General features: G+C 41.1%; 1 protein-coding gene across 1 annotated transcript; it reads left to right on the top strand.

The window, feature by feature from the left end:
* Window positions 1-4,536: 4,536 nt before the first annotated feature.
* OTUD1 (OTU deubiquitinase 1) lies at window positions 4,537-10,616 on the top strand. Its single transcript, XM_014882217.2, has one exon. It carries the CDS (start codon window positions 4,765-4,767, stop codon window positions 6,061-6,063), a length of 1,299 nt encoding a protein of 432 aa, XP_014737703.1. The 5' UTR covers window positions 4,537-4,764; the 3' UTR covers window positions 6,064-10,616.
* Window positions 10,617-13,079: the final 2,463 nt, after the last annotated feature.

Raw genomic sequence — 13,079 nt, 5'->3', positions numbered from 1 at the left:
CATTTAGAGGCTCAGTTATCAAGTGGGATACCAACTGAGCCCTTGAGACATGAGCAAATGTCTATATTTACCACCAACAGCCCTTTTTCCACAAACTCTTGCCACATGATGTCATAGCACTGGTTGCATCTCTAATGCCTGGTGCACCCATGCAGTGAATAAAATTTTAATATATGCAGAAGCTGAACAACAAATTGTGAGGCAAAGCTCTGTGAGACATAGCCCTTGTTTTATGCAACATTTTCACACCTCAGTGTAAGTGTGGATACAGTTTTCCTCCTTTTTATGTTAGCATTTAGGGTGAAATACACTAAGTACTTCAGTTAATACTAACACTTAGGCCATCACAGAGCAGCTGGCATCAGGAGAACAAAAAAGAGACTGGGAAAGGGAAAGAGCAGAATTGGTTCTTTTGGCAGTTCTGTTACCTTGTGACAGCTTCATAAATTCACTGACTATACCTCGGATAAGTTACCTGTAATTGGTAATTTTGTGAAAGGAATGATATGATATGATATGATATGATATGATATGATATGATATGATATGATTGATATGATCATCTACAAGCAACAGAGGATGAAATGGATGCTTTGTCAATGTGTTCCTTCTAGTTGAAGTGTATATGCATTTCTTCCCTGTATTAGAAGATTCTTGATATATTTTTCTATTTTCTAATAATTTTCAAATTTTTTCCTTGGTACACCACCTCAGAATATTAGTATAAATTCAACATTTCATCTTCCAGTTACATACATAAAGTTATTAATTCATTAAATACTTTAGTCAGAAATACCTTTGTCTGAAGGGCTGTTATGTCAGCACAAACAAAAACAAAATAAAAAAGAAGCAATGGAATTCACTACATCATTTAGCCAACTTCTCCTTCTTTCTTCACTAGCAAATGTTCCTGGTGATGTAATTAATTCGTTTCTTCTATGTCAATCATGTATCTACTACATATTAAAGTTAAAATTAGCTCTACTCTCATGCATTTCATTTTACGTCAGTGAATACCACTGTTGTTCCACAGCTGTTTTTGTGATTGTGGTTTGCCTTCTAAACAATCTAAACTATTCCTGGAATGTGCAGGGTAACCAGTGATAACAGTAATGTCAAGAGAAACTTTAACCACGGGAGATGTTTATGCTTTTTTACTGCAGAGTTTGTTTTGAGATCTATTCTGTAAGAGCAAAGGACTGTACATTACCCTGTAATGAGTGAACCAGAAGCTCAGGAATATTACTTGGTGGAAAACAGTGAAGGGCATATCCATACTGCGTTCTCCTCACTTTCCAAACACCTCTAGTGCTTGTGAGGCCACAACCTGTAGGAAAAGTGGACAGAAGTTGGAAATACAGGAGTATTCTGGAAGAAATTGATACATGGGTTGTGTTTTAGCGGGGTCATAGTAAAGCAAAATTTAGCTTTCCCTTGGAATTAACAGCAGTTCTATATGTAGCTGAAAGAAATGTTAAAGACCAATATTCTGGTAGTAAAAGGCACTAAAGGCAGAACCATGTGCCCCTGGCTTTTATAGATACCACTGCATTAAAGGCATTCAAATATTTCTTTGAAATTTCTATTTCACCAGAATTGTACTCCCAGCACTTGACCATTCCAGGTCCTGCACCTGGTGGTGGTGGATGTCCCATCAATCGAAGTGTTCAAGGCCAGGTTGAATGGCGTTTTTAATGACTTAGTCTAGCAGAAGGTGACCAGAGCTAGATGATCTTTAAGATTCCTTCCAATCCAGGCCATTCTATGATTACTCCCTGATGCAGACCATGATTTAGGATGTTATTCTTAAAACCTGTCAGATATCTAAGAAAATGACCTTTAGGAAGTGCTGATTCCTGGTAACTCCTAGTATGAGAGTTGAAAGCTAACCATGAGATGCTTGTGTGGCAGAGACTCCATGGGATTTTTGTCATTGGTCATCCAGAGAGACTGGATTCCCCTCAGGCCAAGTACCTGTGACTAACTCTGGCTGCTCAGTTATGAAAAATGTTGGTTGCATTACACTGTCAGTACTTAATAACAACACAGGTAAAACACACCAAGGTGAGCTTCTCTTTCCATTTACTTACAGGACATAATAAAGATATCAAATGTAGCATACTATTAACATCAAGACGGTGGTTACAATGTTTGTTTTGTTTCTCAGTTACCTAGCAACAGATTTTGAATGTATTTTAATGTTATTAGTAAGCTTACTATGTGCATTTTAACTGAAAATTTAGGAAAGACATTATATCTGCTTATAAGCAAAACGTGAAAAAAAGAACAATCTATCTGCCACAATTACAAAAAGCTGCTGGTATATTTAGCATGTATTTCAGGATATTCCCTGTATTTCTGTTTAGATAAACAAGTTTTCTTATCCAGAATATGCTACACATTAGAGCATAAGAATACTAGTACAAGGGTAATTTGGGCATACAAAAATCTGTTTGTCTCCTCAAATGAAGCACCACAAACTTCAAGTTGTACCTCATTGTAACCAACAACCAGAATTAAACAGCTGCCCATCCATTAATGTACCACTGTTCCAAATAACCTGTGGTTTTGGAGAGGCAGAACAGTCATTAGCAGGAGTTTCTATAATATCCTAAAAGAATGAAATTTGCAGTACTGAGTATTCAAAATGCAGCACTTGGTCCTGCCAGAAGGGCTCTTATTCTGCTGCATCCATTTACTGTTGTCTGAGAGAAAGAGCTGCCTCTCTCCCTCCCTCTCTCTGTTACCAGACTATTGAAGACTTTAAACCACCATCCTGCACTCAGCTCTGACATTTACTAGCAGACAGAACATTCATCGAACTACAGATACCTTTTCTGAACTAAAACAAAACAAAACAAAACAAAACAACCCCCAAAACTGGTTGGTGAGCATTAAGTAATATACATCTTTATAAATGTTATAAATGACCAAACACACAATGAAGAGCAACTGGCATATTTTAAACCTACTTGAGAGGTTCAATTTCCAGTAGTTTTGGAGTTTTACATTAAATCTCCAATCAGTATATATATAAATACATACATGTCAACTTGGAAATCAACATAGACAAGTTTTGACTAAGAAATAAAACTAGACAAGAATCTTTCCTTTGCTCTAAGCCTCCATTTCAAGGAGAGAAGATTGCAATTTAGTGCTATTTGATCAATATATATTCCTCTCTAAGTAATGATTAGTCCAGAAATAAAGACTCACTGACTGGGCTCACAAACTATATTTAAAACAAAGTTCTGAACATTCTGAAATACAAGAGTCACTCTGTAATTTCAGAGCAGTTGTAATATCTTATCCCACTCTAACAGGCTGCCAGAAATGCTCCTGGATAAGGCCCATCACCATTTGTTCTAAAGATATCAACTTTTTGGCTGGCTCTGGCAGGTAAGTGAGGACATTTTGGCTTTGATTCATATCTAATATACTTCTTACGTTTCATCTTCGAAGGCAAAAATTTTGGATATATATTTAGTCTGTAAATTTTTATTCAAAGGTTTCCAATATTGCATGCAATAAACGGCTGTGTTTTATCCAGAATAAAAAAGATGTATGTGAAAACTTTTCCCATAAATATCCACATTACTTTGTATGAAGGATTTGAGCTTTTTTACTCCAACATGCAACTGAATGAGTCATAATATGTTTTCCATGTAAAGAAAATGGAATTCCATATTGTGTTATTGGTAGCCCTGGAATTAACTGCAGAGACTAAAGATAGGAAGTATATCCCTAAACATTGATACAAAATACAATCAAGACTCCAAAGAAACAATTATTTTTGACATTGCAGTATATTGCAAGTGATCCTCTTAGTCTGTCTTTTTAATTAATGTAAATGGAATGAGGAAAAAAAGTTTTCAGAATATCAAAATAAAGGGTTTTCTGTTTGGTTTTTGTTTGTTTTTAAAGTTCTACAATCTGCTTGGATTAGTAACACTTCCCTGAAGATACTTGAGGCTGTGGAATGGAATCCAGAATTGTTTTTAAGTATCACATTGAACTTCCATATGTCAATACCTTTTCTCCCATTTTGTCAGGCATGACTGTCTGTGGTAACATTTGATCATAGTGCAAACTGGTGTTTCTTGGTCATCACGCCCGTCAGAACGTAATCAAAACCGAGTGTACAGATCACATCACCGTCCCTAGACAAAGGCTTAGGTATGACTTTATGCCGCAGCCGAGGCTAGAAGACATGGCTTAATTTTAAAGTGCTACAGGCACTTTAATAAACCAATTATCAATGATCTGGATGAGACCCGTATTTCAGACAGCGCGTCTCCTGTTAAAATGCGCTGGTTTATAGCCCACATCTTTCTATGCGTGCACTGCATTTCCCACAGTGGGACTGCAGGTGGACAAACAGCAGCTTGTGCCTGGAACTGTCCAACCCCAATGGATAAAACGAACATTATCCCCGCCGAGCTGCAAAGCAGGAACCGTGACACCGGTCAGACGTAGGCAGGGGCAGGGGCGGTGCTCGCTGACGTCCCGGGCAGCTCCGCCCCGCTCCGCGCTCCCGCAGCTTCCAGAAGGGCCGGAGCCCGCGGGGGGGCCGGGCCCGTGGCGCAGTCGGAATTGCCGCGGCCGCGGGGCCCGGGCGGGGCGAGGCGGGCGGTGATGCCCTTGTTTATTTTTACCCGGGCGGTTCATCCTCCTCGGCAGCCCCAGCGCGGCCCCCGCTGCCGCTCCCCGCCCCAGCTCCGACGGCGGCGCCGCCTATAAAGCGCCGCCCGCGGGGAGCCGAGGATGCAGCTCTACAGCTCCGTGATCACCCACTACCCGGCGGCCGCCACCGCAGCAGCCGCCGCGGCCTCGCCGAGCTCCGCCGCCGTCTTCAAAGTCTCCTTGTCGCCGGGACCCTCCGCCGCGGAGGCACCGAGCGGCGCCGACGTCGCGGGCCCGAACGCGGCCGCCGAGAGCTCCGGCAAAGATAGCTTCGTTCCCGCGGGGGGCAGCAGCAGCGCCGCCGCCATGCCCGCCTTCTCGTCCTGCCTGGAGGTGATGCCGAGCGGCCCCGCGGCGGGCCCGGCCGGGCGGCCGGCGGGCGGCCCGCAGTTCAGCTCCTGCGCGCAGGTCACCGTCAGCCGTCGGCGGCCGCTGGAGCGCATCGTGCCCATCCGCATCGTGCAGCGCGCCGAGGCCGCCGGAGAGCTGGTGCCGGGCTCGCCGCGCAGCCGCGCCTGGCTGGAGGGCATCCTGGAGAGCGTGCGGCAGGCCGGCGGCGACGGCGAGGCCGCCGCCGAGGAGCCCAGCAACCGCAGCCTGCGGCTCAGCGAGCACTGCCAGGCGCTGCAGGCGGCGGCCGCCGGCGCCCAGCCCGGGCTGGTACCCGGCTGCGGCTCCGCGGAGCGAAGCGGGGGCCCCGCGCAGCCCGGCGGCCCCGCGCACGGCCAGGAGGAGGAGGAGGAGGCGGCGGGGCCCGACGTGCGGCGGGGGCCCGGCGGCAGAGCGGAGCGCAGCGAGAAGCTGGCGCTGTACCTGGCCGAGGTGGAGAAGCAGGACAAGTACCTGCGGCAGAAGGGCCGGTTCCGCTTCCACATCATCCCCGACGGGAACTGCCTGTACCGCGCCGTCTGCAAGGCGGTGTACGGGGACCAGCGGCTGCACGGCGAGCTCCGCGAGCAGACCGTGCACTACATCGCCGACCACCTGGACCACTTCAACCCCATCATCGAGGGCGACGTGGGAGAGTTCCTCATCGGCGCCGCCCAGGACGGGGCCTGGGCCGGCTACCCGGAGCTGCTGGCCATGGGCCAGATGCTGAACGTGAACATCCACCTCACCACGGGCGGCCGGCCCGAGAGCCCCACCGTTTCCACCATGGTTCACTACCTGGGGCCCGAGGACCCGACACGGCCCAGTATCTGGCTGAGCTGGCTTAGCAATGGGCACTACGATGCTGTGCTGGACCGCGTGTGCCCCAACCCCGAGTACGAGGCGTGGTGCAGACAGACTCAGGTACAGCGCAGGCGGGATGAGGAGCTGGCCAAGTCCATGGCTGTGTCCTTGTCCAAGATGTACATTGAGCAGAACGCCTGCTCATGAGAGCGCCTGGGCCGCGGGCTGGGAGCTTTGCTGCAGGGACTGACAGAGAGAAGGTGTGCTGGCTGTGATGGTGATGCCTTAATCCTTAATGAAGCAGCAGCACCCCAGACTGAGAAGGACTGTAGGTTGTGGGGGGATAAATACAGACGTATTTGTAATATTCTGTTGTAAAAACTTAGCCTCGGGTTATTTGCAAGCAGATTTCTCTGTGTATGTTTGTCTTCCCTCCCCACTGTCTATTTTCTATAAGAATGTATTTTTTGCACACTATTTTTAAACTGTTACCTCCATCTTCTACATCTTACATTAGTATCTGGCTTTCAGCTGTACAGCCAAAAACGTTTGTAAACAGTTTTTGTAAATAAGGCTTATGATGTAACAGCTATTTTTTGCTGTGTTTTTTACCCATAAACCTTATATTTTTACCAAATGAAGTTGATGTCAAACTGACTCCCTTAGTTGATAAAAATATTGTGGGTATTTTCTTGTAAAATTAAAATAATGGCTTTTGTAAAAGTGCAGCAAAGTGAGAACAGACTGCTTTATGAACAGTTGCTTTCTCTGCTTGGAGCACAGAACAGGTCCTTTAAGCCAGTTGGAATGCAGCTACACGTGAACAGTGCAGGGAGCAATTGACTCTTCTGTTTTTAATTACTGTTTTGAGTAAACTGGCCTCTTGTTGCCTGGTTGGCTCACCCTCTGCTCCATTTATATTATTTATCTATAATAACAGAACATTAACTTGCAATAGAATGTTGTGACTAGATAATAGTCTCCTGCTTTGGCAGTAATTGCCTTGGCTGCACCTCAGTGTTTTGTGTTCTTGTTTCTGGGGTTATGGTGTCTTTCGTGTAAGCCCTGCTTCTTTTTTGGCACTGGTGTTTCACCAACAAATCATTATCTGATCACAACATTTTATTCACGTGACTTTATTTTCTAATCAAGAAATCAGGAATGGTATTCTACATTATGGTTTAAGAGAAAAAAAGTACATAATTTGAGGTTTGTATGGTTTGCTGGGTCAAACATTTAAATGTTTCCGATCTGGATTCTGTCTCTTCTACTTTCTGATTAACTTGTTAGATATATTTATTAAGTAATGCAGTTTGTACTTTTTTATTTTGTAATATATTGTGATTTTGGAATTTATACTGTTATTTGTATAATAGGAATATTCACAGCTAAAATGGAATGAATAAAGAATATAATTTTACTTGTGCTCTTTTCTACCCTGTGCATTCCTGGTGTGGGGAAGAATTGCAGGTGGGTTCACAAGACATATTTAGCTTTTCTCCTTGGTCTCCCCTGCTAAGAGGTAGGAAGAAGGGATATAGTACTTTACAAATGTGAACCACTGTTAATTCTGGTGTCTGTCAATATGTGACAGAAAGAAACCCAAGCATTTAAAGACAATTGAATATCTATAATTATTTTCTTACTGCAAGAGATCTTAGTGTATCTGTTTGCTAGTGAGAAACGATTTTCTATATTAATATGCCTTAGGAGTTCTCAGGCTTAGTTCATGAGCTGGTGACACCAGGGTTGGTGGTGAGCCAGCTCTGCTGGACTGTAAACATTTGGGCTTGGACACTGGTCTTTGGGAATCTCTATTCTGCAGTTAGCCTCAAACTTGGTTGAGATTTGTCGTGTCAGTAGTGGTACCTTGGCACCCTCTTGTTACTCAAATAGAAGTCATGTCATAGGGAGATGCAGATTTTTACTCCCCTCACAAGATTGAAATGCTTTGCAAGTTGTTAAAATGTGTTTGCAAATGTGCACATGTGTTTACATTATTTCAGCATGTGTTGAAATCAGTCCCTGATCTCAAAATAGTAAAACATTCCATCCTTAAACAACAGAAGGGTACTGGGTTAAAGTTAGGATTAAAAAGTAACGAAATAGCTGAAATGCATGAGTCTTAGTTGAGCACGTGGGATAAAGAGCTGCAGGATTGATGTATATATTTTTATTGGTTTATATGGTACAAAGAGTAGATTTAAATATTATATTATTTTCAAAATACTGGTCAATACAGTATTTTTCCTGTTCTCCTTACACCCAGTTGTGCTTTTTCTTTAAAGTGCAAACAGCAGTGGAAAACCCCCGGTCTTTCTAGTCCGCTATTGCTTAATCCATGAATCTTTGGAAAGCTGAGTTTTGAGGTGAGAGCATGGCAAAGATGCAGTCATGGATGTGTTCATAAGGAACAGAGGTAGTTTATGGGGAAAATGGCTACTTATGTGACTCTAAAAGTGAAATTATTAATATAGCATCACTAAATAGCAGTGATGTGTTGACTGATTAAAAACATTGTATCCAGGCTGCTTAGGTTTTGGGTTGGGTATGATTAATTCATTCAGAGTTGTGACTATCACGAACTTCAAAAAAGACCCCAAACGCATTTATAAGGTGTTCCAAAATTACCATTTTCAGCTGTATCATGAATTGTAATCGCAAATTTTATGTTTTGAGACACAAAGCTTAGAAATGCTCAGTAAGCGAAGTGAAAAGGATTAGTACTCCATAGTGTTCACTCTGTGTGATTAAAATGATACTAAAATATCACAAATAAATAAAGTAGTGTTAAAAACCAGCCATGCGGGACCCTGGGATGGGTTCCCAGCAATTTATCTGCTGCATGAGTCACAGGGACATGCAGATAACTTTAAGGAATTTGAAAAAGCTAGGTTACTTGTTGAACTAGTTTGCAAAGACATTGAGGGTGTATTGCTGAAGTGTGTAACAAGGCACTTGTTTTTGCAGCTTGCATTACATACTGTGTCTAAAAGGAAGTTACAAAAATGGCATTTCAGATGTTTTGGATGCATAGAAAGTGGGTTTTTTTTTAATGGCTGTGGTGCTTAAAGTTCAGCTGAGGTTCAGATAGGAGCTAGTGGTATCTTGCTTGAACACGAGTAGAGGCAGTTTTATAGACAAATTTTATGCAAGCAGTTATCCTAATGTGTACAGAGCTTTACAAAACTGTAACAGCACTCTGGCCCCCAGCAAAAGCAGAGGTAGATGCAAATTTTTCCTTCACTATTCTGTGTTCAACAATTCCAGTAACAGGGGAAGGACAGATATTGTCCTGGATCATAATTTCAATGCCTGATTATTGTAACCTTGGCTAATCACTTGCATAACCCAGCTAATCCTTAGACCTGTCTGGGGACTTTGGTCAACAGACTTTTTATTATTGACAATAAGTCAGAAAAAGATCTTGATTTTCAATATGCCACTTGTATGGTTCTATAAATCAGGTAGAAAATGCTTTAATTCTAAACCGAGCTAATGTGAACTTCAGTCTGTGGGAGCAATAAACTTTGTGATGCCATCTTTGCTTGTATTCTATAACACAATTTTGAATTAGTTGACATGTTGGATGCTGCATTTCAGGAGTTCTTTGGGTTGCCAGGACTATTACATTCTGTCACTAAATGTGCAAGGGATATGTTAAAGCTCTCATGTGTATTGAACAGACTGTTACACGGAGCAAGGTTTGCAAGAACTGAATTGGCTTGCAATGAAGGAATCCCAAAATAAGGGTGATGGGCAAGTAGGAAAGGGAAGATTTGTGTAAGTATCACTGTTTTCCAGCTCATTTAAGGGCTTCAGATAGTTTAGTGGATGACACTTTGTGCTTAGTAACTTTCTTAGGACACATAGAAGTTGTCTAATGCCAGCCACTGCACTTTATCTGTCCTGTTGTATTTGGCTGATACATTACATGTGTGCAAGATAAATATTTTACATTAATGCCACTTGTAAATAAAGGTGTGTTTCAGTACTTCTTATACATGTACAAAATCACCTGAATACAAATACTTGTACTCTCTGCTTTTGCTTTTATGATGTTGGAATTACTTGGCAGGATTTTTGAGGATAAAATTTCAATTCTATTTTAGTCATTTGTCAGTGTGCTCATGCATAGCTTCTGAATCCAAGCAGAAAATCATGACATATCTCACAACAGAGATAACTACCTGGGAATAACTGGTTTTTGCTTATAATTTGCTTATACTCTTTTATAATTATTCAACAGTTTATTGGTATGCAGTGGTAAGTGTTCCTGGGATGTTGGTGCAAAATGGTGTGAAATGAAAAAAATTCCTGAGCCTCAGTGTTAAAAAGATTGTTCCATTTCAGAATTGCATGGTTGTGTGAAAATACACAGCATACAGTGAGATAGTGAGTAACTGTTAAAAAGGATATCAGCTCTGCCAAATTCAATTGTGTAGTCATCAGAACTTTTTAAAGAAGCAGAAAAATTTAAACTTTGAATTTTTACTACATACAGACTGATTTGTAACATGTACATGTGTTTCAGTTGAAAAAAAAAGTGGCTTTCATATTTCCTGTTCAATTTTAATTGATTATCTTTTTTTTATAGCAAGTTTATACTATTAATGGATAAAAAGATGCAACAATGCAGTAATATATTGTACTTCAGCCATTTTTTCCTGCAGTTAGTATTTAAAATCTGTTTATACAAGGAAACCTGTACACGGTATTCGGACTGCAACTCAATGGAAATAAACCACTGTCACATTCCAGGTTTCTGTGGCATGAGTGGTTATTACTCCATCTTCTCGTAAATTTATCCTAATTACTAAGTAAGACCTTTTCTCTGGAGAAAAGGTGAGTGTGCAATTGTAATTGCATGATGCACGTACACACGGATCAACTTACCTTTCTTGTGTGACCTTAAAAAATGGTATTTCCTGCATTTTTAGTGTGTATTTATAAACAATTATGCTTTTAAAATGATCCTTATTTTATTTCACAGAAATTTTACTTGAAGTTGTAGAAAACAAACTACTGAGTTCTTCTTACAAGGCGTGGTTGGTTAATAGTGTTTGAACCTTCAGCACTGTGGCACAGCTAAGCTGAGTACAGAGTGGTATTTGCAAGGCAATTGTAGGAGGAGAGTTGGAGCTGGGATCTGGCAGTGAAGGGGCCAGGTCATCTTCTGTCCTTTCATCTCCCCTGTTCACCCACATCCCCAGCAGGGAGATCCTGGCTCGCTGTGCTCTTGGTCTGGTGACAGCTTCAGGATCATTGCTGCTGCTGCTTGGGGTCCAGTTATGGAATTCTTGAAGCATGGTTGAACATCAAAATGGTTTGTGAAGATCAATGTAATTTTAAAAATCACATAAAGCGTGTTAACAGATTTTCTAGAGTCAAATGCTGAAGTATGCTGAAATGCCTTTTTTTTTTTAATTAATTCATAATTGCATTAGCAAAACCATATTTTTTTCACAGGTACAAGGATCCAGCATTTTTCCTGCACAAAACTTCTATTTTTGCTGATTGTAAAACTTCATTTTTCAGCTGTTTAACTAACCTACATATCTGGGCAAGAAAATAATGATTTCGGATCTCTGGGTGTGATTTGGAATTTGGTAAAGTCTGTCAATTTAACCCAATATCCCTACATGCAATATTTCTTCTCATTGCTGATGCTGAACTCAAGTTTCGATGTGTGCTTTTAGAAATAACATGATTGTTGGAACTCCAACTGAGCTTCTTTTGATATTTTTTAGGGAGAGCCTGTGGTCAAAATGTACTCCCTTTGTAAATAAACATGCCAGTATGTTTTATATCTAAATTGCCTGTCTTCCATATGACTTAAAGATTGACCAAGCAATTACACAGTTAGCTAACGTGTTTATGTGATTTGTTTGCTTTCCTGACAAACTTCAGCTCCACTGAAATAGGTTACTCACAGGGACTGACCTTGCCTTTTGTGGTTTAAGGTAGGAGTAATGATAAAATTGTCTCAGTAATTACTAGCACAATTCCTATTACTTCTGCAAACTCTATCTGCAATTTTAAAATTTCTTTTCGTGGTTGTTTTTTTGTTGATTGTCAATCAGAATGCCTATTCAGGATTAACCTTAGGAAGTAGTTATGCTGTAGCCGAAACCTAATTAAATAGGACATTTGAGTGAGTTTAGGAGTTGACAGCTGTTTTGCTGTTTATATATAATCAAGGGAAAGGTGGTGCCCAAAATGAAGTGGTTGTGAAAGGACTTGTTTTGTTCTGAATGATGGTTATGTCAGCTTATAGATCAGCATTGTGACTGCTGATGTAAAAGCTTTAACTCAGGATCTCTTTGCTAAGCAAGAGACTAATAGTGCTAGATTAGAAAGCAAATGTTTTGCTTTTAGAAGTAATTTCTTTTTTTTTTTTTTTCCATTTGTCTCCCACCATTCTAATATCCAGTGAAACAGAGCTTTGGCTTTAGTTATGGAATGTTTGGGCATGTGGCTTGTGTTCTCCTCAACTGGTAAGCTAAATACATGTAGAATTTCAAATTAATGCCCATTAAAGTGGTAAATAAACTACAAAAAGTTGGCTAAAAAACTACCTGTTATACCGTAGAGCATTTGGCTCAGCAAAGCTGCAGTCCCACTGGGACTTGGATGGGAAGCAGCATTATAACAGCACACACTTTACAGGTATCTGAAAACTGAATCTCCACTTAGTTGTTTTGCTTCTGGTTTTTATTTTTTTTCTTTTTTTGCATGCACGTTATCTTACTTATCGGTAAATAAATATTTATGGATGTTTTGTCAATTAGGTAGCTGTCCTTTTGGATATACTCATGATAATTCGTGTGAACCATTCACTTGAATGTGATTCCTGGTAGATTTACATTTTCGGTTAATATTTTACAGGAGTTGTCCTGAAGGGGCTATGCAACACCTGCAATTTCTAGAAATTATACCAAAAGGTAAAAAAATTCAGTTGTTTTATAGCTTTTATGTAATCAGATTCTTCTCCTTGTCTAGCTCTGTCAAGAGACAAACACGTTCCAAAATGGATAAATAAGACAACACTGGACTCTGTTAGGTAAATTAAAGAAGTGTTTGCAGAGAAATAATAACTGGAAAACTTCAGCAAATTTGTTATTGCAAAGGGGGCTGTTGGGATACAGTAGTACATATGCTCTTCAAAACTCTTCATTGTCACACTGAGACTGTGACAATTTCAAACAGACAAAACCTAAAAA

Source organism: Sturnus vulgaris, chromosome 1 (assembly GCF_052056855.1).
Source record: "Sturnus vulgaris isolate bStuVul1 chromosome 1, bStuVul1.hap1, whole genome shotgun sequence".
In the NCBI taxonomy this organism is placed as follows: Eukaryota; Metazoa; Chordata; class Aves; order Passeriformes; family Sturnidae; genus Sturnus; species Sturnus vulgaris.
Note: the sequence above shows the minus strand (reverse complement) of the source record. Positions and strands in the feature narration are given on the sequence as shown.